Below are 24,510 nucleotides of genomic sequence, written 5' to 3'. Positions count from 1 at the left end.
TCAGAATGGGAAAACTGTGATGTTAGTGACTTTGGCATGGTTGTTGGTGCTGGTTTGAGTATGGCCAGACAGGAAGACTACAGTAACTCAAAAAGCTGTTTTTTACACCTATGTTGAGCAGAAAAACATCTCAGAAGGCACACCACATCAATCCTCAAGGCAAACGAAATACAACAGCAGATGATCATACTGGATTCCATTCCTGTTAGCCAAGTGCAGGAATCTGATGCTACAGTGGGCATGGGAACATCAAAACTGGACAGTCTGGTGACATTTTTCCAATGGTAAATGGTAAAATAATATACTTTTCAGTGTGCAGGTCACATTTTATTTACTGAATAAATTTGGACAAAACACCAAAATCAGTTACATTACAATCAGAGCATCTGAGGCAGATATCCCACCATGCATGCCCCCCACCCCTTCAAAAGAAAAAAAAAACAAAAAGTCCTTCACTCATCACCAACTAATGTGGCCAATTCATTCTACCTGAAAGCATATTTTTTTTCATTTAAAAAAAATATACTTATAAACCTAATGCTTTTACAGAGGCAACTTAAAACTCCTAGCAGTTAAAAAATAGAATTTGCAAGGATTTACTTTACGAAACAAAAGGGAAAAACAACTTCCCCAGCCCTCCTGCTAGGCTATAGCATTCAAAAGGGTACATGCCATTAACTAGAGATCACAATTTGAAGTAACATTGATATACCACAAAACATGTCCACATGTACCTATTTAGAAGATGATCATTTCACAGAACCTAGGCAGGCAGTAGAAAAGTTAACATGAGGTACTGGAGACAGTGTAGTCGTAGTAACATTATTTAACAAGGTGTTAAAAGCGAAATCCTAAGTAAAAAGAGAAGGGATGTAATCGGCATTGGTGGTGTGGGGCACAAATACTGGCACTTAAGTTAGATGGTTTATTCTAAACCTTGGGACAGTCTGTAATGCCAACATCAAAACTGTCCTGTGTCAAGAGTATTGCCTACAATATTTGTGGAAACAGAAACTAAGGTATAAAGAAAATCCTGCAAATATATTTAAATATAGTAGTTGTTACTTTAAATTAAAAACTCTTTCATTTCAGCAGAAGAATGAAAATAAAATTAAATAGATGCTAGTTTACAGAGATGGAATGGACCATTCGCTTGGCCTAGGTGGGCCAAGCGCCCCTCACGTCTCAAGGCTCAAAGAGGTTCAGTTCAGGCTAGAGGAGAAATAAGCAGCAATAACAATTTAGAAAGAATAGCTTAATGCAACACAAAAAGCTGAGTTAATGCAGTCTTACACAAATGAGAGAAACGCAAATACACATTTGGAAGGAGGATCAAGCCTAAAAAGAGAATTTGCAAACTTATATTGTAATTCTACTGACAGCCGCCACATACATGTTATAGTATTGGCCTATAAGGCTATGAAAGAGCAGAATGGTGTAAGTAATATACTTAAAAAAACAAAACAAAACAAAACAAAAAAAAACCATAATGAATAAATATGCAAACGCAGCCAAAAAATGCTTTTAAAGTTCAATACGTGGAGACAATGTTGTCTACTGTGATAAATCAGAACAGGAGTGGTTGCAGTTTGCTTGATGTTGGTGTTGTTCTCCTTGGCTGAGGTCTCCTGTGCCGTCATGTTTTCTGTAGCTTAATATGACTTGTACACCCCATGAGCACCACTGAAAATAAAAAAAGAAAACTCAACCTAAAGATAGTTATAAGTCTTGCTACATTACTGAACATTAACATTTGCCCAGAAGCTCTTGCTGAAGGTGTTCCACACCATCAAGCCAGACCTTCCCAGGTTTTCTCCATGGAATGGGAGATAAGGATAAACGCTGTTTCATGAGTGCATTCTGTCATCTAAAACACGTGGCAAAATGTCTTTTTTTTTTTTTTTCTCTTCTTTTTTTTTTGTGCTGCTCAGCTGAGGAACTGCTCCAAATCTTCCTCCATGTTGGCCTCGGGCACCATCTGGTCTGCTTCACGTTCTCCTCTGGCATAGGCGATGCCAGCCTGGACAGTGGCTGCCAGGAACCAGGGATGCTCCAGAATTTCTCGTGATGTCAGCCTTTCGGCTGGCTCCCGCCGCAAGATGCTGCGGATCAAGCAGCGTGCCTTGGGCGTCAGCGTCTCAGGGATGCTGAAGTGGCCACGTCGGATCTTGCTGAAGAGTGAGCCAGGTTCAACATCATGGAAAGGGTAGCGGCCAACAAGGATGGTGTACAGCATGACGCCCAGACTCCACACGTCTGCCGCTTTGCCAGAGTAGCTGCCACTGGCATTGAGGATCTCCGGGCTTACGTAAGCAGGGCAGCCATGTTTGTCTGAGAGAGTGTCATCGCTTCCCTTCAGGAGGTATGTATCTTCTAAACTCTCCAACTTAACAAGGCTCCTGTTATACACAGAAAGGAAAAAAAAAAAGAAAAGCATTTTCAAATTCTTCCCAGAATTCTTCATCCACTTACATTTTTCCTTTAAAGCTTACAATCATTTAAAGATGATAGTTTTGTAATCACAGCGCAACATTTCATTATACATCCACATGATGGTACAAAGTAATAAAAAAAAAAAATCACCACCCCCTGGATGGTCTTCATTGGTATGGGAGGAGGAGGACACCTCGCTCAAGAAAATAATCTTTCCATTTAAATTTTTTATTTAAGAGCAAGATTCATGGGATTTCAAGAATCATGCAAGTAAGCCTTAAAAAGTACAACAACAACAATAGAACAAGGAAACATGCATTCCTCATTGGGGTGAGTACATCCACATACATAAATAAGGAAATCCCTGGATTTCCCCTAGAGTAATGATGCACAAAAACAGAATAAAAATCATAAATAAGCGTTTCCGTTCCATAACCAAAACTGAAAAACTTATTCTGGTTGTCTTTGCATCTTAACGTACAGATCAGACGTCAAGGCTACTTGACCTCCAACAAGCTGCTGTACTGTACAGAGCATGCACCTTTTGACCTCTAGCTCTGTTTCTGTTCAGCTGCCTGCTCAAAATAACCCTCGACTAACATGCAGTGTTCATGACTCACACCTCTAACGCAGAATGGAAAGAAAAAAGAAAAGTAAAGAAGGAAGAAAAAAAAAAAAAAACCACACACACATGCTGAGTCTGAAAAAGACACTAAGGCGAAACATGTAGAGCCATTTCAATAAGTACCGGACTGCACATAAACACAAGGGCCAGTTTTCCAGGCACAGATTAAGCACGCTTTAAAAAAACAAAAAACAAAACAACAATGGTGATTCACCACTAGCACCGCAATTTATTCCAAAAACTAGACTTAATCCATTGGGAAACCAGACTCTTATGTGTAACAGCTCGAGGTTTCAAACGCCCACTAACATGGTCATGATGCTGGTCAGGAACCCAGCACAGCTCTGTGCCTAATCAAGTTCTCACTGGCTGCTTGTGCCTGTTCCCATCTGGGTGCATATGTGGTGTTTCATTTCAGGCCAGGGTACAAGCACCTACCTCTGGCAAAATCTTTCATGTTAGTATGCCATCAGTCATTAAGGAGGCATGGATATAGCATCCCAAATTACAGTAAATGGGAATGTTAAGGCCAGTGAGCTCACATTTAAAACTGTAGCCACAATGACTCCCCTTTCCATGTGCTGAGCCACAGGAAAACTAGCTGAGGTGATTCATTTGGCTGAATGTGCTACTATCATAGCTTAAATAGGAAGACTGCCCCAAAGTCAAACACAGTGCTATGACATCAGCCTAATTTTAGAGGTGAGGCACATGGTCAGGCTACACTGTACACTCCTAATTTGCCTTAGTGGTGCTCTGGTTTTATTATCTGACACTCATTATGCCTGTGCAATATTAGAGGAAGCTCTAAAGTATATTAGGACACAAAGGTACAGAACAGGAAAAGTACAGATGACAAAAAAAAAACCCTAAACTGTGCATTCTCATGTGCATCTAATGCATATTAATGATTAAGCCTGAAAACACGACAGCATGTCTTTCACTCTCTCTCTGTTTTTAAAAAAAAATTTTCTCTTTACCTTTCCTCATTATTAAAGACGAACTTCCTCAGCTTGAGGTCTCTGAGAACCAGGCCGTTGTCGTGGCAGTGTGCCACGGCGGACACTATCTGATAGAAGAGTCTGGCAGCCTCTTCCTCCCGCAACTTCTTGCAAGTGCGGACAAACGAGTGCATGTCTCCATGGCTCCTCTCGAAGAACACGTACGCCCGCGTGTCTCCAAGGAGGATCTCTACTATTTGGTTGATGTTCTGATGAGCACCCAGTACAAAGTAGGCAGCTAATGATTCTTGATATCGGCTGATATCGAACACCTGGGAGGGGAAAAAAAAAAGAGAGAAGGAAACGGTTTGTATTCAATTAGACACGGTCATTGATTCCAAGGAAATTGGGTAGTTGTGCAAAGTTACTGTTCTAAGAGCCTCTTATACCCCTGGATTATTGGTCTTATAGATTTCTCCTGTCCTCCACTTTAAAAAAAAAAAAAGAGAAAAGAAAGCCTCCACTTTGTAAGACAATGGAGGGGGATCAGAGACAAAAGGACTGCAACCCCTGCGCCATCGGAAGGCAAAGCATACACCTCTGCAGCAAATTTAAGACTCCAAAACAGACACTGATCTTTGATGTTGCTTAGTAACAGGCACATAAAAGGGAGGTGGGGTAAATATAGCACACCGACGGCGGCCATCGGAACCTTCAATCTTATCAAGGTATAAGCAGCGTCATCTGGCTTGTTGCCCAGATGAATGAACCTTTGGTCCTCCCACACACACGCACGCACGCACGCACGCACGCCTCTCCCACTTTATGCACTTTTAACCTGTCGTGTCATGCCACCTGCAAAAAATGGTGACAATTGATTTTTATTCCTAATGCACCCACATGCACAGTCGGCTTAATAATTAGAAACATCTATACTGCTGCTAGTCAGCGATTCCTCCTTGTTAAAACGGGCTTTCACAACAAAGCACATGTACTCTGGGCACACAATGTACGAGCACGGCTGATCACAGGGCAGAACACCATGGTAACGCTCGGGTTTACCCGTTTGCCAACAAGACGGCGTTTTCTTTAGATCTGAAAGATCTAGCACTCCTATGCTCTACATGATCACTGGAGCTTTAAGTATGTCCCATGAGTATCAGGAACTATAGAGGAACTATGAACGAAGGGTCACGTGAGCATTCAGTTTGCACCCAAAAAAAAATCAGATTTCAAGTCAAGTTTCAAGGGATGGGGGGGAATGCTGATCATTTAAGCTTGGTGACCCTGCGTGCCCTTGTTCGCCATATACACTGCTCAATATGGATCCTATCGTTGTGCTTTGACCCAAACTGCGTGCTACAGTAGATTCAAATAGTGCTGTGCCTCATATACAGTAGTAGCGATAATATGCATAGTGATAATCAGCGCTATACAGTTTTCCATAACAGTATGTAAAGTCAGTGTGCAGGTTAGGACGTGGCACGCGCGCGCGCTTGCTTTTACCTTGCACACGAGCTCTTCCCCGCTGTGTAAGTGCACGGCCCGGAACACGCGGTCTCCCTCCAGCGGCTCCAGTAAGAGGTAATTCCCGATACAGGACACTCGGTGTGTGGAGTCCGGGCTCTCTGGAGGACTCGGGGAGCCTAGATTAGGACTAAAGCTCTGATTCGGCTCCGGAGTCCTCTGTTGTAGACAAGACAGCTCCTCCAATTCATGCACTTTGTGCCTCGCTCTCCCATACCGTGCGATGTTGATGGGATTGGAGCGCTGTATGTTCATGAGTGTTAGATGGAGGTTTATCCTAAAGCAAGGTGCGAGACTTGGAGAGGGGGGGATCTGGACAAGAATGCCTAGTCTGTGGAAAAACTAAACTTGCGCAACAAAAAGAGAGAGAGAGAGAAAAAAAAACCTTTTGATCTGACTCACTTGCTATACACCATCACAGCGCAGCGCACCACACACACACACATCCAGTCGATTAGCAGCTGCACAATGTCTCAATCAGCTCTGACAATCGTGCAATCAAAAAAAAAAGAAAAAAAAGAAAAGAAAAAAAATAGTGCTGCAATAAGCTTGGTCTTGCTTTGCGAATATTAATATAATATCCCACGTGCAACAACGATTTACAAAAAACAATCAACAAAAAGTTACCCTGTTTTCTGCTATGACTTGTACGCCTGAGCTCGGATACAGACTTGTGGATGAATTTTCTGATTTAGCTGCACAGTGCAAAGATGGAGGAAAACGGTGTTTCTGAAGTCCCCCCCCCTCCTCCCCCAAATTCAAGAGAGCAGTGTTTAAATGCCCCGAGTGCTGCTGGCTAGTAGAAATGCCTCGGCTAACGTGCTAACCGGTCAGTGGTGTCGGCTTTCCTGAGAAAGGGCTCCGTTTCCATTCAGCGGCCTCCGTCGTGCACTGCTCATTTCCACGCAGCTCTGCACGCCATCTGCTGCACGCGCTAAACGAACCGACCCGAGCAGCGCAAAAAACTCTTTATGTCTAATGGTGCGTGCGTGCGTGCGTGCGTGTGTGTGGTCGGGAGTCGATGTCCTCTTCTCTTGCGGAATGGTCGGGATCTGGCGACGATTGCTTGTGATGCTGGAGAAGAAAAAGGGATGGCCGACTTTCCCAGGCCTATCCCTTATTTCAGCAAGGCATCATCTCCCGCGGTGTACTAACTACTTACGTGGCTGAGAATCCCAGTCCATTCAGTGCGAGGTCAGCCACACATACACACTCCCTCCCTCACTCACTCTCTCTCGCTCACACACACATACACATACAGGAGGTGACTGGCTGATCTCGGGTTGCTCCGCACACACAACCAGTGAGCTGCTTCCGACCCGCCCCTCTTACTTACGTCACACCCGCGGATCTCTCTGATTGGGCGTCCTGTCGGAGGCCGAATCCCATACGCGTCTCTATTGGACACTACATAACCTGAAGAAGCCATCACATGTGTCCTAAGTATTGCACTTATATTCGGGGTAGGGAGCTATCAAATTGCAAGCTGCTTGCTAGTAGGCTTAAATATGTATGTGTGTGAAATGATTATAATCTTAAAAGGAACAAACGTTAAATCTGTCTACACTGTGTGAAATATGCATGCACTGCAAGTGTATTGTAACTTGAGTGCACTGTGAAGCTCTTCACATCTGCATTTGACCACTCCTGTCAATCATTAATCCTGTACAGGTTGCTCACACATACAGCAGAATGTATTTCATGGGGAACATTATTTTGGGGTGGCACCGGGTTGTTCTAATATGAACAATCAAAATCCAATCATCAGCAGTATGACGAAGAGAAAGTCCATTTTGTATACCGCTTAGCCTGCCTTCAGGGTCATGGGGAAACCTGGAGCCTGGAGGAAATCCCAGGGAGCATGGGGCACAAGGCAGGGTAGACCCTGGACAGGGTGCCAACCCATCGCAGGGCACAATCACATACACATTCACACACTTTAGACAACCCCCGCAGCACGGGGAGAGCATGCAAACTCCGCACACACACAGGGCCACGATGGGAATTGAACCCCTGACCCTGGAGGTGTGAGGTGAACGTGCTAACCACAAGAGACATACATTTCAAACAAGATGAAATGGTATATTTGGGAGAATTGTGGTCACACTTGGTTTTCATGTAGTAAACAAGGGGTATTTGATTAATATTTGTCAGTCTCCAGTTATGTAAAATTCCTTGCTTGCAAAGGAGCAGTTAAGCAAATAACATGACTGAATGGCAAGTCACCTTTTAATGCTTAATCATGAGTGATTAACTTGGCTTAGCAGCTTAGTGGTTAGCACGTTTGCCTTGCACCTCTGTGGTTGGGGTTCAAATCCTGCCGCTGGCCTGTGTGTACAGAGTTGCATGTTCTCCCCATGCTTCAGGGTTTCCTCCCCTAGTCCAAAGACACGTGTTTTAGGACATTTTATCCAAATTATCCGTAGTGAGTGAATGTGTGTGTGATTGTGCCCTGCGATGGGTTGGTCCAGGGTGTCCACTGCCTTGTGCCATGAGTTCCCTGGGATAGGCTCCAGGTTGATCCCCGTGACCCTGTGTAGGTTAAGCGCTATGGAAAATAGATGCATGGATGTTTCACAGCAGTGCTTCATGTTACCACTTTTGTTTTACCAGGTTTGACCAGCGCCATATACTCTATAACAGATAACAGATGAGACCTCTGTTTTGAACATGAAGGAAAATAAAAACAAACATTTTTCTGTCCAATAATCTTTTAAAAAATCTTTTTAAAAAGTCCTGTTTTGTCTGTTCACTAAAATGAAAATCCTGTGAATACTCTCCCCTTTCTGATCTAACATCTCTAGCCCTGTAGCTAGTCTCTGGTTCAATGAGCTGCCTTCAGTTAAATGATTTACATAATTTGATAAGCTTCAACAGAGGTTCTGCTACAGTACTTTTTCCCCTCACGTGCTCGGTTCAGTCTGCTGAAATACTTTGTTGGGTCCACATCCAGACTGTCGTCCTCCAGTTGACTCTCCCTGCTCTAGACAGTTAAGCAAAAATGTGAAATTAAAACAGGGGCTCATCTGACAGGGTTAAAGGTTTCAGCTGACTATTTATGCATTTGCATTATTTATATGCCCTAGTATTATAACCATACAGCTACAGTGAGGAAATTTGAGCGTATGTACAGTGCTAAAACAACATTGCGTGATATGTATTGCTTAAGCCAGTTGTATTACGCAATTAATTTTGTTTCTGTTGGCAGTTTGTAATGCTCTCTATTGTGTACTGTTAAACACTGTGAGCTGGTACTTTCTGAGCATTTCTAAGAAGTGTGAGTGTGTGTGCGTGTGTGTGTGTCTGTACTTGTGTTTGTACAATAGAGGGTAGTGTGACCTGGGAAAGAGTGTGAAGTGAGACTGTGGCCTGAGGAAGTGTGGTATGTTTGTGTATTGGTCAATACACAGAGTCCTTCATAGTGTGTAGTAGTGCATGGAAAACTGTGAGACATATTTATATACTTCTTTAGACAATCAATAATGGCTCTTTTTTCTGGTTGGATGTTTCCAGTGTAGTGTTTACACATTTTCCCAGCTCTCTGTGTACAGCCATAGTGCTGTGTCACAATTTTTTTTTAACCCATCTTTTTTCCTTTAAGCATATACTATACCTGCAGATGTGTGCTCCCCCCAGCAGCACTCGAACGGAACAGTGTCCCTGAGCAACATTTGAGGACGAAGAGGAGGAGGAAGGTGAAGGATTGAGCAATTGCTCTTCGGGAATGTGGGGTGTCGGACAGAATGCACACAGCTGGAAGAGAGACACAGGCGAGGCTGTTCATTCAGATCAGCTTCCTCCCCCGACAAGACATAGAACTTGCAGTGTTTCTCCTGGGACTCGTGGCCTCATTGTACCCACGCTTTATGAAAATGTATCTGCCGCACAAAAATGTTCTTTTTCCAATGCTCTGCTTTCATGAGTAGTTGTGGATCAAAACGCACCCTCCCTTACATTACATTTTCAAACTTGACCAGTTCCACCCTAAAATAGGTCAACACTTTCCAGGTCTGGTTTGACCCATTTCACAGACCTGGATCCAAAATTATTCAGCTTTATAATATCCCTTAAAGTGGATGACAAGCATCAGGATGACAGCTGATTAGGGTTAGGTGACATATTATTGTGGAGATTTCTGTAAGACAATCCACTACTGCTTCAGTCAGCGCATTAACTTAAAAGTATTAAAAGTATCAAATGGAAATTTTGTTTACTGACAAGCCTTCGATCAAATCAGAACAAGCAAATGTCACTTCAGCTTACTTTTGAGTAATTTTCAACTGAGTCCTGATTATATAAACAGGAGAAAAATCAAAAGAGAACAGAGTGTGAAGACGAGTCTGAGCCAAATTACAGTGGCAGGCTGCCTGAAAGCGGAGAGACTTTTATGCCAAAAGTCTTCAAAGGTCAGTGTGGATGGCTAAAATCTTAATCAGCCCTTTCTGGCAATGTCACTCACCCCTCTCAGTGCTGCTTCCTGTGAGCAAATGGAAGAGATTTGTAGCCAATATGAAAAACCGTTAGGTCAGGTGATGTGCAGTGACCTGCTCCCAGATCCAGAAGACCAGAGGAACATTACTCTTTCGCTTAGGCTCCATGGCAGGAGACTGTATTAATGTATTCTAGCCATTTTCCCTAATAACCTTGTGCAAATTTAACAAAGGTCAAATCCTCTGCAAATGTAACCGTGACACTTGTCAAGGGCAGAGTTTTTCTGGAAAAAATCACAGGGGCTGGATGACTGAAAGGGCAAACAATTGTTGAGCTTGTATATGATAAAAACACATTCTAAAGTTGCTCTCCAGGGGTTCTAGACTACATGCAAGATCTGTTGATAAAATGTGATTCTGTAATATCTCTGCTTTAAGTTAGACATAATACGCATAAATCCGCCTTATCCTTCTACCATCTCCAGTTTCTTTCTCGTTCTCCTATTCAACTTGTTCTCCAAGTCTATGCAGACTTAGTATTTTCTGTTATGTCACTTCAGTTTAAGGGGTCATAATTTAGCTGAATGTCAATTGCAAAACTCTTAAGCTCTATCTTATATGGCCATTGAATTACACATTCAACATCTATTGCTGCCAATACATATTTGCCAATACTGCTTCCATGGCAACATGCATCCATCCACTTGGAATAACTCCATGTACGGCCATAAACATAAGTCATGGCAAATACGCGTGCTTTTCCGGACAAAGGTCCTGTTTCTGTTTGGTGTGTTTCTGTTATGCAATAGACTGTCTTGTAACAGTAATATGTAAGCTGGAAATTATGGCCAGAATGGACTCAGACAGACATAATATCACTTAAAACAGAAAACACCATACATGAGTTTCTTGAGAATGCAGCCTGGTATATTTATGCTTCTTTTAATTACAGGTTTATTGCCAGTAGTGCATGCTGCAGCAGTGTGAATCAAACAGTTAATTAGAGCAGAAGACACAGCTGCTCACTGTTTTATTGCACCATTCTAGTTATGCATCAAGCATCAGTGATCTGTTTTTATCTGCCTTACAGCCAGCTCAGGGAAACACACGCAATTTTATCACATTTTATCTGTGTGACTCTCGCTCTTTTGAAACCCTGGTGGTGTGGCATTTCCTGTGACAACACAGGTGGCTGAAACCCCCAGCTGCACTGCAACCCACTGAGCACTGCCATTGATCTTTGCCTTTTTACAGAATATTCTTCAAAGAAATCCCCTTTACTCAAAATGAGCAAGTGTCCCAAAATAGATCCTTTGGTTTACCTTTTGGAGATTGCTGCCCACAGTGTATTCAGTGGTACTGTTTAATTCATAAACTGGACACATAATGGAAATGAAACATAGCAGAGATTTAGTTTGGAACTTCACCCTCCTGCTCTTACACTCCAACTCAAAACCCACAGGTGTCCAAAATTAGATGATTTTCACTCTTCTGTGATTGCACCTGATTTGGAGCCCCTGATGTCCAGCATTTGGAGTGGCTGACCACAGAGTATTGAAGTCAATAATATCGTCCAGTGCCTATACTGGTCATATAATGGAAATGGGAGTCACTTTGCGGCTGCTCCCTCCCTCACTGTAGCAACCACAAAACGGCCCCTGACTCCAATTCTGATGAGTAAATGTGAAACAGAGTTCACCAAAGCATCACCCTTATTGATCGGACATGCAGCCAGGATTGTATTGCTGGCATTGGTGAACACAGTCGAGACTAAGAGGAAGATAGGAGAGACTTTCAAATCAGAATTTATACACAGACACCATAATAGTCATTACAGATGATGATACTAATTACAGTAATTAAATCAAATGAAATTATAACCATTCTTAACACAATTGTAATGAGGGTTGCATGCCTCCTTTAAGAAAATAAGTATCAAAATGGTGTGAGTAAGAATGACAGAAACAAAGAACTGTTTTCACTTCCATAACTACACATCTTGTAGTTTCACTGTAATTCATAGATACTAAGTGTGCTTTAACATGAATACACAAGTATCAAACACCGAAGATCTAAAGCTAATCTTCCACGAATATTTCATGTAGGATTCGATTTGTGCAACCTCTAAAGTTTCATCTCTGAAAGTGCTGTTATGAATTGTTATGAATTTCACAGGTACCCAGTCTGCAGATGAAAAGAAACTGAAACACTACATAGCATACCTAAGAACATTCATAAGAAGCACTAGTTCCTAAGAAACAACTCGTTAGACTGAGTAAGCATTTTACACATTTTACATAATGGCGTGTGACAACAAATGTTAAACAAGCTGGTAAGAGAATGAAATGATGGATATCATAGGTAGATAATAATAAATAAATAAATAAATAAATAAATAAATAAATAAATAAATAAATAAATGCTCTGACGGTGAATGAAAACGCCATGATAGTGTTTTCTCTCCCGCTACCTTTGATGTGTTCCTTTATGCAGTTGTCATTCCATAGGAATTTCCTCTTTCCGTGCCAACAGAGGAAGCAGCGTAAAACCTCCTCCACTAGACTAAACTTACAAGTTCTTGACACATTCTTCAGACCCACCTCACACCTGCCTACATTACACTGTGAAAATGTATCACAGTCAAAATATAAGATTTTACTCCCAAGATGCTGTAAACAATATATTTAAGGCACATTCAAGACTGGGCATGGTTCTAAATCCAAAGATATAAGTCAGTATTGGAAAGGAGTCTGTGTGTGTTGTGTTCATGCATTTTTCCATTTTGGAATGAAAATGTTAAAACAATGAAACAGCCTTTTACAAACTAAAATAGTTTCATTATTTCTTTCACTACACAAAGTCTAGAAATGAAATATTCATAGACCTAAATGTGAGGGGGAAAATGCATGAACAGAGTCAACTTGAAAGTATAAGTAGGCTATTCTACAGGATGCTCTCTGGTTAAGATGTGTACTCTGGATCTTTGCTCTGTTTTCATAAATTATATGATAAAAATGGGGTCAGCATGTGCAGAAATATATTTTGGTGATTAAAATATTCTTAAATTGCAGCACCTGGACAATCCTGTGGATTTTTTCAGCTGCGATGTTGCCATCCTTTACAGTCACCCTCTTTCTATTTTTAAAAACCCCATAGTGATCCTTATGAGCAGTACATCAGGAACTAACGGTAGGCTAATCTTTAATCTAGCCTTCTTGTTACTACCCATTAATTGCTGATACACACCTGGGTCATTCAATGTCGTTCTTTAATTTAAGATCCAAAATGAATCTGAAATGATGGAAGACAAGCAAAAGGGAAAATCAGAGCTTTTAGTGATATTTCGTTTCAAAGCCAAAAACTCTTTTGAACATCTCATTTGCATATAATATTTGTTTTATCAACACGAAAAGCTAATGAAAGCCATGCACATGGATTGAAAAGGTAAAGACATGGCTCCTTTAATTATTACTTGGTGCGGGTTGTACTAGAGCAATTCACTGTGTGTACATATAGAGAAATACTAAATTGCTGCAATCAAAATCCTATATAACTCTACGCTCACTTGGAATTATTGCTCTTAGATGGTTGGTGTCAATGCACAAGAGACTAAAGCAAATGGATTCCAGGCATCTATCCAGGAATCCATCCATTTTCTTTGGTCCTTAACTGCACCACATCCTAGTTTAATTATTACACCACTACAATACAAAATAAGAATAATCGTAATAGCAGGAGAATCACCAAGCTAACATAATTACAGTGCCAATTCTGGCTTCTTTTCTGGCCTAAAATTACTACTAGTCAAACCAGTAGATATGTGCCTGCTGATAGTGCTTGGGATAAAGCTAATATTTTGTCAAAGGGAATTGCAGGTGAAAGGGCTTAATATAGTCTTAACCCTAGGATGCATGAACCAAAAAAAACCTCCACGAATGCTTAAAGTGGGTCAAAATGACATATTGGATTCATTGGTTTTCTTAAAAAAGGTGGCCTGTTAATAATGATTAAAAAAATAGATGATATACAAATGTTTTAATTTATAAAACTTGTTTATTTGTTCAGTTCCCTAGTACATATGCAGTACGACAGATGAAATGTAATTTTATTCATTAACGCATGTTGTGGTCAGAACTTTCACTTCTGACATATATTGCTAATGTGAGAATGATCTTTGCAGAGAGAGGCAGAGCATCACACACAAAATATTTACACCTTCCTGTCCATAACTGTTGGGTGGAGATTGCATCTCTTCTGCCCATAGCTACTGAATCATGGGTTTACAGTACACAGTAACAACTTTCACTTCTCACATGTCTCGCAGATAATGTGAGAACATCTCACACAGACGGTTTGCACCTTTCATTGAATACAGTCAGGTCCATTAGTATTTGGACAGCGACACAATTTTCATCTTTTTGCCTCTGTACACCAGCACAATGGGTTTAAAATGAAGCAATCAAGATGTGTAGTCTTTCAGCTTTGATTCAAGGGGTTTAACAAAAAATATCGCATTAACCATTTAGGAATTACAACTACATTTCCATTTTTAGTCCCGCAATTTTTACAGGCCTAATTGGACAAACTAACATAATCATAAATATTAAAATTATTTTAAATATTTGGATGCAAATCCTTTGCAGTGACTGCCTGAAATCTGGAATTTGCCAGGCTTTTAATGCAGCCGCCTTCATTTGCTGCTTGTTTGTGGGTCCTTCTGTCTTTAGTTTTGTCTTCAGTAAGTGAAAAGCATGCTCAATTGGGTTGAGGGAATTGGTCACTTAAGTACAGTTACGTTTTTGTTGCCTTAAGAAGCTCTTGAGTTGCTTTTGCGGTACATTTTGGGTCATTATCCATCTAATCTGGCCTTTCTGTTCTTGACCAGTGGTTTGCATCTTGAGGTAAACCATCTGTATTTACTTTCAGGAAGGTGTCTCTTGATTGTAGACTCTGACAGTGATATGCCTACCTCCTCCAGTGTTCTTGACCTGGCTAGATGTTGTGAAGGGGTTTTTCTTCTGTGATCGTCCAGGTCTTTTGGTGTTGCTGAATTTGCCAGTGTATTCCTTCTTTCTAAGAATGTACCAAACTATTGATTTGGCCACTCTTAAAGTTTCTGCTATCTCTCTGATAGGTCTGTTTTGTTTTTTCAGCCTAATGATGACCTCCTCCACTTGCATCGACATTGCATCGAAAATCGGCAAGATGCCATCTCTCATAATTTACTAACTAGTTTATACATAATGTATGAATACCTGTATTTCAAAACTGACCTGAAATATCGTTTCTGTGTTAAAATACAGAATATATGGAGAAAATGTAGTGCCGTGTAGGTCTGTGCTTGGTGAGATTTGAAAATTCTGTTATGATTGTTGCTATGACAACTGATGTCATGTGACAACTGTTGTCTGAGGCAAATTCTTGGCTCAGAGACAAAAGTCACAACAGATTTATGAATAATCCATAGAGTTTTAAAGAAATAAATATTATGGACAAAAAAAATACAATGTTAAGTCAAAATTTCATAGGAAATGTGTAATGGGTCGTTTTGATCAGCTTTATGAAGACTTGGGTTAGTGATATGAAAATAACTTTTCCCAGGCTATAACCAAGAAATATGAAAATTACATTGATGACGGTCAGAAACAAGTTTTTTAAGGCTCACATGGAATATCAAAAATTTAAATGTTTTTATTGATCAAATATTTAAAAAATTACGCACTGCCAGGCCAGTATGATCCTCTTTATGCATTCTAGGGCATTTTATTCAGAATACTATTTGAAGAGCTTTTCTTCCTCTTATACCATGTCAGTTTGTCAGCATTTACATTTACATGCAATTACATTTAATTATTAATGAATGACATCATACTTTTGATCAGTTTTTCGTTACATTTAATGGTGTGGAATGTCAGTAAAACAAGTTATGCTGCATTTGACTTGTTAAGTCTCAGCTCAGAATGATGTCATTTTTGACCGCCGTACATTCTAGGTTCAAAGTGGGGGGAAAAACATGTACCAGCGAATATATCTGTATGTTGATTGATCTAAAGCAAATATTTTGCATATACAGCAGCTCATTTAAAGATTAGAAGTGCTACAATGTTTACGTCTGATGCTGAGTGCAGCCATGTTGATTTGCCATCATTCCATAAACCGGGAAGGAACTCATAGTGGAGAAGACTACCCTGAGTTCACAAGTTGGAATTTTGTATTGAGGGATCATTTTCTTTGGCTTTTCCTGGTTGGATTTTGAGAATTACAAGCTATGACCTCTAGTCAAACGCAACATTAGTTCCTGCTATCACTGACATTATAGCAGCTATAAACAATCATCTGCTGACCTGGATCTTTTTTTTTAAAACTGTTATACTGTTACAAATCATTGACTCCATAAACGATGGCAAAACATTTTTCTTTGTTAAATAATGCCTTTTAAATTAGTTTAATCCAAATTGAATCCAACTGTGATTTATTAGAATAAATGCATCAATATAAGCTTGTGCTTTTCCTCGTTGAAAATTCATCAAATTATGCAAGCACTAGACAAATGGAAGTTATATATAATGTTACACCATTTAGTCACAGAAAAACACAGTAAATCTACTTTTTGACTGACTCAGAACTATCTAACAAACTTAGACCACCCACATCTTGACAACCCCAATAATATCTTCCCTAGTTTACACTGCACATTTGAAGTTCAAGGTCAAGTGGTTTTATTGTCACTTCAACCACATACAGTTGGTACAGTACACAGTAAAACGAAACAACGTTCCTCCAGGACCATGGCGCTACATAAAAAACACACTAACCACATGAGACGACACGGAACTAAATAAGATCTACAAACATTCTACACAAAGGGCATGTTCAGACGTGTGGTAAAAACACAGGACAGTACAATACTACTAAAACAGGACAACAGGCACAGTAAGTGACAGTGTAGCGCCGAACAGTACACAGTTTTAGTGTCGAAGAGTCTGATATAATAGATTGTGCAGAAGATAGGTGCCGAGGAGTAACAATATAATTTAAAATTTACATTTACGGCATTTGGCAGACACCCTTATCCAGAGTAACTTACATTTATCTAATTTATACAACTGAGCAGTTGAAGGTTAAGGGCCTTGCTCAAGGTCTCAACAGTGGCAGCTTGGCAGTAGTCCAATGTCTTAGATCTTATTTAGTTCCCTGAGCTACCACTACCCACAACATAATGGCTGCAGTTAACGCTTGTGACACATCTGCAATCAGGACTATGAGCATGTTTCTGCTTCTTCGAAAATGCCACTAATGATTAAATCCCACAGTTTAGAATAAATGCAAAAATACAAAAGACACATGGACACATTTCTTCCAAAATGTTGGTGTAAAAATGATAACCTGGTGTATCCTAGACTGGTAGAGATTGTTGGGGAGAGCGAGAGAGAGAGATAGTGAGAGAGAGAGAGAGAGAGAGAGAGAGAGAGAGAGAGAGAGAGAGAGAGAGAGAGAGAGAGAGTGGCTTAGTAGAAGAGAATGGTGTTTCCCTTCCCCTTATGTCTGATGTGAAATTGATTACTTAGCTCCTCATCATTGGGGATGATTCATCCCAGACAGCAGGCAGCCTCCATTCTCAAAATGCTCTACTGTGGATTCCAAGGGCGCCTGCTTCGCAAGAGTGTAATCCCTCTCTGATCGACTGAGGTAATACACTTTCCATGAAGTGCTTTGAGTTAGGAATGCACACCCAGCCTTCTATATGTGAGGTCTACAAGCACTTCATGCTGCTAATCGCCAGCACTCTTGTCCACTCATGTACCGGCACAAAATCATTTTAAACTGTTGATGGTATTTAAACCGGAAACTGCAGCTAAAAGTCTTTACTTCTCTATGATTGCACTGGCAACAGGAATGAGTAAATGTTATCAGCAGGTGACCGTTTTAGGCCACATTATCATGTCTCTTGATCACAAATGGCATTTGTACGCAGGGGATTATCAGCACAGGCTGGATGTTAAAACCTGCAACAGACTAATTCATTCTCTTTGGATTACACACATCTATACTTGAGCTATACACTCAATGGGACCCCAGCTGCATATGACAATTTAAGAGTGATGTGGACGAAGGCTTGTGCACTGCCTATGAATTCTACATGCATACATTCTGTATGTATATACTTCATAAATGATTTATTACCGCTGGATTCTCTGCACTTATATAGTTGTCAAGAATAACCCAAAATGCATATACTGTCGTTTCATTTTAATTCAAGCATTGGTATCCTTCTCAACAATGAGCCAAGAAATAAAACAATCTTTCTCTGTCACCTTCACAGCCAAATCAAACAGAAGCCTTCCTTGTCTTATCATTGCACCATCATGCCCATATTGTATAAGAGGACTGAAATATCACGCACAGAAGCAGCAGAATCTATCTCAAGAGTCTTGCACATATCTCTGAACTGCAGAAGTTCAGGCATGTAGGGCACATCTTATCGAAACACTGCCACTGCACTCCTATTTCAAAACTCATGACAGGTCACAGTGACCTGTAGTACTCTTTCCAGAGTTTAAACCCTTCACTTTCCCTTGTAAAGGAGCACTGTGTGTGTGTGTGTGTGTGTGTGTGTGTGTGTGTGTGTGTGTGTGTGTGTGTGTGTGTGCAAGAGCACAATGGGGATTTGTAAATATGGATTAATATAGGTCTCATGCTTATTTTTACAATTGCATTGGAACTATATTTAATACTAATAACACAAGTAAAGCTACATGATCTAAATAGTTAGACAAACAGAAAAAAGAGCATTGGTGCTAGAACATACAGACACCTTTGAAATGCCAGTGAGAAATCCCCCATGTTTATTTTCAGTTCTTCTCACTTCAGCCCACCCACATCCACATTCACACATCTCTCTCATTATGAAGCATTCAAGATCCACCTACAACTGATTCAATGTCTTCTGAGCACTAACCACACTGGCTGACACCTATCAGCAATTAACCTTTGAGGGATATGCATTGGTGTGCTAGTAAGGCCAGCTAGTAATTAAATTAGGTCAGAGACAGTAGAAACACCAGTGCTAAATTTACACAACACTGTTACATTTATATGAAGGGCTGACGGAGAGGTATTTAAATGAATCCGAAGAAATGGAAAGAACATCCATCTTCTATACCACTTTATCCTTTTCAGGGTCATGGGGAAACCTGGAGCCTATTCCAGGGAGCATCAGGCACAAGGCAGGGTAAACCCTGGATAGGGTGCCAATCCATCACAGGGCACACCATGCCAATCAAGCACACCATGCCAATTTGGACATGCCGATCAGCCTACCATGCATGTCTTTGGACTGGGGGAGGAAACCGGAGTACCCGGAGGAACCCCCGCGGCACTGGGAGACGGAGAAACTCCACACACGCATGGCCACGGTGAGAATCAAACCCCCAACCCTGGAGGTGTGAGTTGAACGTGCTAACCACTAAGCCACTGTGCGCCCTTAAGTAAGATCAAGTTGTTCAATCTTTTTGCTCATTGGTTTTAAAAAAATTATGAAGCTTTTATTCTCATAACACTTGTGTAAATAAGTGTCAGTCACTAATACTTGGGGTATGTCCCAAGCCACGCTCTAATCTACCACGCTGTAGTATGTTAGTAGTATGCACAGCCTTGAATGCTCATTAAATATGCAGTACTCTCATGCATCCGATTAATCTGCACATTGGAGAAGGGCACAGCGCCACACAGGTTAGAAAATTTTCTTCCACATGTGGCTTGCAAAGCGAAGGCAAGCTTCCATCAGACATCCTGCAGGTCTCCATGGGTGTAGGTTTGTTTTGAAAGTTGTAAACACGAAGGGAGGTTACGCTAAGCCTATATGGATAAAAAATTTTTTTTAAATCACCAATACTTAGAACATATGTGATTTAAATATGAATAGACTGTGTATATACTGTATGTTTGCTAATTCACCTGTCCACTACATGCACACAGAAATGCAACAACACACACACACACACACACACACACACACACACACACACACACACACACACACACACACACACACACACACACACACACACACACCAAAAGCCCATCCACCAAAAGTCAGTGACCAGGTAAAGATAACATTAATCAGAAACGCAACCAAGAGTTCAAGGGGTGTGAATATTTATGCAAATCCATTTCAGTTTCACTGCAAAATGTGTAAAAGTCTTATGGGGGAGAATACTTATGCAAGGCGCCCTATGCTATGTAGGTTGGAAGAGAAACAAGCTCCCAGTCATCACAAGAAGAGATTAAAAGATTACCATCTTTCACAGTCACCACAGACAAGTGAATACACGGGACATGTATGTGGGTGTAGACGGACTGCTCAGGAAGCATGATTGCCAGCAAACGTGCAAAGAGAAATGCCCTTATGCTGAGAACAGCGAGGGGGAAAAAATCAATCGTTAAATCTATCACACACAAACATACAGAGAGAGAGAGAGAGAGAGAGAGAGAGAGAGAGAGAGAGAGAGAGAGAGAGAGAGAGAGAGAGAGGAAGTCCTGTGGTGACTCAATGCTAAATTGATTTGGGATCAGAGTGGCAATGTGGAGCAGATGAGTCAGAGTTTCCACTGTGACCCCCTTTCTCTCTTTCTCTCTCTCTCTCTCTCTCTCTCTCTCTCTCTCTCTCTCTCTTTCTTTTGGTAGCTGAGTTTACAGGTTGCAGCAGAGGTCCACAGTACACATCAGGGCTTATTTTTCTTTAGACTTAAAGGCAGCAGGCAGTCCAAGATGCCTGGGTATAGCACTGCAGGGTGTTTAAAGTCTGACACGTCTATGTATATTCTGGTATGGGAGTCAATACAAAGTTGACTGCATCCAACTTTTAATAAAAAACCAAGACCTGTAATCACATAAAACTATAGTATACTGTATATGTATACAATACCAATATAATACAGTATTATCAGTTTCTAAACAGTAATACAAACAACAGAAATACTGTTAATAAAAATACTAATATTATCCAAAGCTATAGTGGTATACAGATGGCATGATAGCACATTTTCTTTTCTGATACTGATACTGAAACCTTGACTATCAGCTGATATCGATACTCATCCACTATTTTTTTCTTAAAAACTACTACCATAGTAGTAGTATAACTATACTACTATTATAGAGAGCTAAAAACTCAATTTACACAAAACCGTAGTTTTTAACCGTAGTTTTTATACAAAAATCACTTATGTTGCGAAAATAATAAAGTAGAAATCTATCTACAGTATCTCACAAAAGTGAGTACACCCCTCACATTTTTGTAAATATTTGATTAATCGTTTCATGTGACAACACTGAAGAAATGACACTTCGCTACAATGTAAAGTAGTGAGTGTACAGCTTGTGTAACAGTGTAAATTTACTGTCCCCTCAAAATAACAACACATAGCCATTAATGTCTAAACCGCTGGCAACAAAAGTGAGTACACCTCTAAGTGAAAATGTCCAAATTGAGCCCAATTAGCCATTTTCCCTCCCCGGTGTGATGTGACTTGTTAGTGTTACAAGGTCTCAGCTGTGAATGGGGAGCAGGTGTGTTAAATTTGGTGTCATCGCTCTCACACTCCCTCATACTGGTCACTGGAAGTTCAACATGGCACCTCATGGCAAAGAACTCTCTGAGGATCTGAAAAAAAGAATTGTTGCTCTACATAAAGATGGCCTAGGCTATAAGAAGATTGCCAAGACCCTCACACTGAGCTGCAGCACGGTGGCCAAGACCATACAGTGGTTTAACAGGACAGGTTCCACTCAGAACAGGCCTCGCCATGGTCGATCAAAGAAGTTGAGTGCACGTGCTCAGCGTCATATCCAGAGGTTGTGTTTGGGAAATAGATGTATGAGTGCTGCCAGCATTGCTGCAGAGGTTGAAGGGGTGGGGGGTCAGCCTGTCAGTGCTCAGACCATACACCGCACACTGCATCAAATTGGTCTGCATGGCTGTCGTCCCAGAAGGAAGCCTCTTCTTAAGATGATGCACAAGAAAGCCTGCAAACAGTTTGCTGAAGACAAGCAGACTAAGGACATAGATTACTGCAACCATGTCCTGTGGTCTGATGAGACCAAGATAAACTTATTTGGTTCAGATGGTGTCAAGCGTGTGTGGCGGCAACCAGGTGATGAATACAAAGACAAGTGTGTCTTGCCTACAGTGAAGCATGGTGGTGGGAGTGTCATGGTCTGGGGCTGCATCAGTGCTGCCGGCACTGGGGAGTTACAGTTCATTGAGGGAACCATGAATGCCAACATGTACTGTGACATACTGAAGCAGAGCATGATCCCCTCCCTTCAGAGACTGGGCTGCAGGGCAGTATTCCAGCACGATAACAACCACTGCCTTCCTAAAGAAGCTGAGGGTGAAGGTGATGGACTGGCCAAGCATGTCTCCAGACCTAAACCCTATTGAGCATCTGTGGGGCATCCTCAAATGGAAGATGGAAGAGCACAAGGTCTCTAACATCCACCAGCTCTGTGATGTCATGGGGGAGTGGAAGAGGACTCCAGTGGCAACCTGTGAAGCTCTGGTGAACTCCATGCCCAAGAGGGTTAAGGCAGTGCTGGAAAATAATGGTGGCCACACAAATTATTGACACTTTGGGCCCAATTTGGACATTTTCACTTAGGGGTGTACTCAGTTTTGTTGCCAGCAGTTTAGACATTAATGGCTGTGTGTTGAGTTATTTTGAGGGGACAGCAAATTTACACTGTTACACAAGCAGTACACTCACTACTTTACATTGTAATATTGACAGATTTGATTGACAGTGGGTTGAAATCTACTGTACTGTCTATGCAGCGAACGTTGCTACAGACCCTTCACTGAAGAAGATCACTCACTCTGGATTGCTAGGTGTTTCTCTCCTTGCCTGTTTCGATGGAAAAACCATGTGCATGAACACCGAATTGGTCAAAATCTGTCTGTAACAAGGAGTAGCTATACTGCAAATGCATACTGTGCATTGAATTGTAATATTTATATATTTTAATATTTTTAATAATATATATAAAAAGTTGTGTTGGTCTGTGTGTGTTTTGTGTTAGTGCCTGTTAAAGGGTTAGTGAGCTTCTGAACCAGCTGACTAAGAGCATTGTGTGAAGGCGTTACACTTGTGTGTACACTTGCTCTGAGACTTGCCATTAAGTGCATCCAGAAACTGGAAGCTTTTGAGTGCATGTTTATGGCATCGGCCTAATTCTGCACTGCATGTGTGTATTGGAGTTTCTTTGGGTTTTAAGGATCATTCTGCAGAATTTTTGCATGCAAGGCTATCAGATACCTGTCCTATCTAGTGTAGCTATGGCGACTGGATGGACCTACTGAATACCTGACTTCCATACAGTCCAATGGGCTGGAGTACATTATCATAATAGTTTACAACAAATTGTGATAAGTATAACAACATTGTAATTAGTATTCTTTTTTTAAATTTAAAATATAAAGCCTTGTGTGCTCTAGGCACTGGTACATATAATGAACTGTTGTCTGTGCTGCTAGCAACTTAGTGAGATTTACTGCCAGAGTCAGAGTTAATAGCAATACTATTAACAAGAAAATCCTTGATTGAATGCTGGAATTGTGTTATGAAATAACTGATGTTTGGGACGATATGTCAATTACCATCTCTCCCATTCATGCCTTGCGAGTTTCCTCACACATCTCCTCCATGTCTCCTCACTACTACTCAACAACTCCTACACAAGACTCTTAATTAAGGAGGCCTAGCTGTCTAGCACAAAGCAAAAGCTGCAAAGAACTCCAGGCCGAGTGTTCAGAGTTCTCACAGTTTCACAATCACTCTCCATATCACTATCAGGTGATCGCAGGGTGCTTGTAAAAAAATAGTTTTGTGCCAGTCATTTTAGTTTTTTTCTTATTACCCCCATTATATATATATATACCTTTAATTTTGGTCCGGGGTTCGAGTCCCGCCGGGGCCATGTGTGTGCGGAGTTTGCATGTTCTCCCCGTGCTGTTGAGGTTTAATCCTGGTACTCTGGTTTCCTCCCCCAGTCCAAAGACATGCATGGTAGGTGTGCATCTAAAGTGCATCTAAAGTGTCCGTAGTGTATAAATGGGTGTGTGAGCATGTATGTGATTGTGCCCTGTCCAGGGTGTACCCCGCATTGTGCCCGATGCTTCCTGGGATAGGCTCCAGGTTCCCTGTGACCCTGAAAAGGAGTAAGCGGTAATGAGTCTTTATTAGTCACATATACGGTAGAGCACAGAGAAATTGTTTTCTTTGCATACCCCAGCCTATCAGGAAGCTGGGGTCAGAGCGCAGGGTCAGCTATGATACGGCGCCCCTGGAGCAGAGATGGTTAAGGGCCTTGCTCAAGGGCCCAACAGTGGCAGTTTGGTAGTGCTTAGGCTTGAACCATGCACCGACCTTCCGATCAGTAACCCAGAACCTTAACCGCTAAGCCACCACATTGGCTAAGCCAATGGTGTTTTGTTGTTGTACTCTATACACTCTCTGTATTGTGAAGATATCTTCAAGTATTGCAATATGATATT

At 41.2% G+C, this 24,510-nt stretch overlaps 1 protein-coding gene across 2 annotated transcripts; it reads right to left on the bottom strand.

Moving 5' to 3' along the window:
• Positions 1 to 314: 314 nt before the first annotated feature.
• Positions 315 to 6,803, bottom strand: trib2 (tribbles pseudokinase 2). 2 transcript variants are annotated; one of them, XM_047150788.2, is made up of 4 exons: positions 6,154 to 6,803; positions 5,506 to 5,868; positions 4,039 to 4,331; positions 315 to 2,399 (listed from the first exon to the last, which is right to left on the bottom strand). In XM_047150788.2, exons 2-4 carry the CDS (start codon positions 5,779 to 5,781, stop codon positions 1,928 to 1,930), a joined length of 1,041 nt encoding a protein of 346 aa, XP_047006744.1. In that variant the 5' UTR covers positions 5,782 to 5,868; positions 6,154 to 6,803; the 3' UTR covers positions 315 to 1,927.
• Between the last annotated feature and the right edge of the window lie 17,707 nt (positions 6,804 to 24,510).

Source organism: Ictalurus punctatus, chromosome 25, assembly GCF_001660625.3.
Source record: "Ictalurus punctatus breed USDA103 chromosome 25, Coco_2.0, whole genome shotgun sequence".
Classification (NCBI taxonomy): Eukaryota; Metazoa; Chordata; class Actinopteri; order Siluriformes; family Ictaluridae; genus Ictalurus; species Ictalurus punctatus.
Note: the sequence above shows the minus strand (reverse complement) of the source record. Positions and strands in the feature narration are given on the sequence as shown.

Coding starts and splice junctions, on each gene's coding strand:
- trib2 (XM_047150788.2), bottom strand. CDS start 5,781: ATGAACATACAGCGCTCCAATCCCATCAACATCGCACGGTATGGGAGA. Junction 4,332..5,505: donor GGGAAGAGCTCGTGTGCAAG/GTAAAAGCAAGC, acceptor TTCCCCTCCCAG/GTGTTCGATATCAGCCGATA. Junction 2,400..4,038: donor GTCTTTAATAATGAGGAAAG/GTAAAGAGAAAA, acceptor TGTGTATAACAG/GAGCCTTGTTAAGTTGGAGA.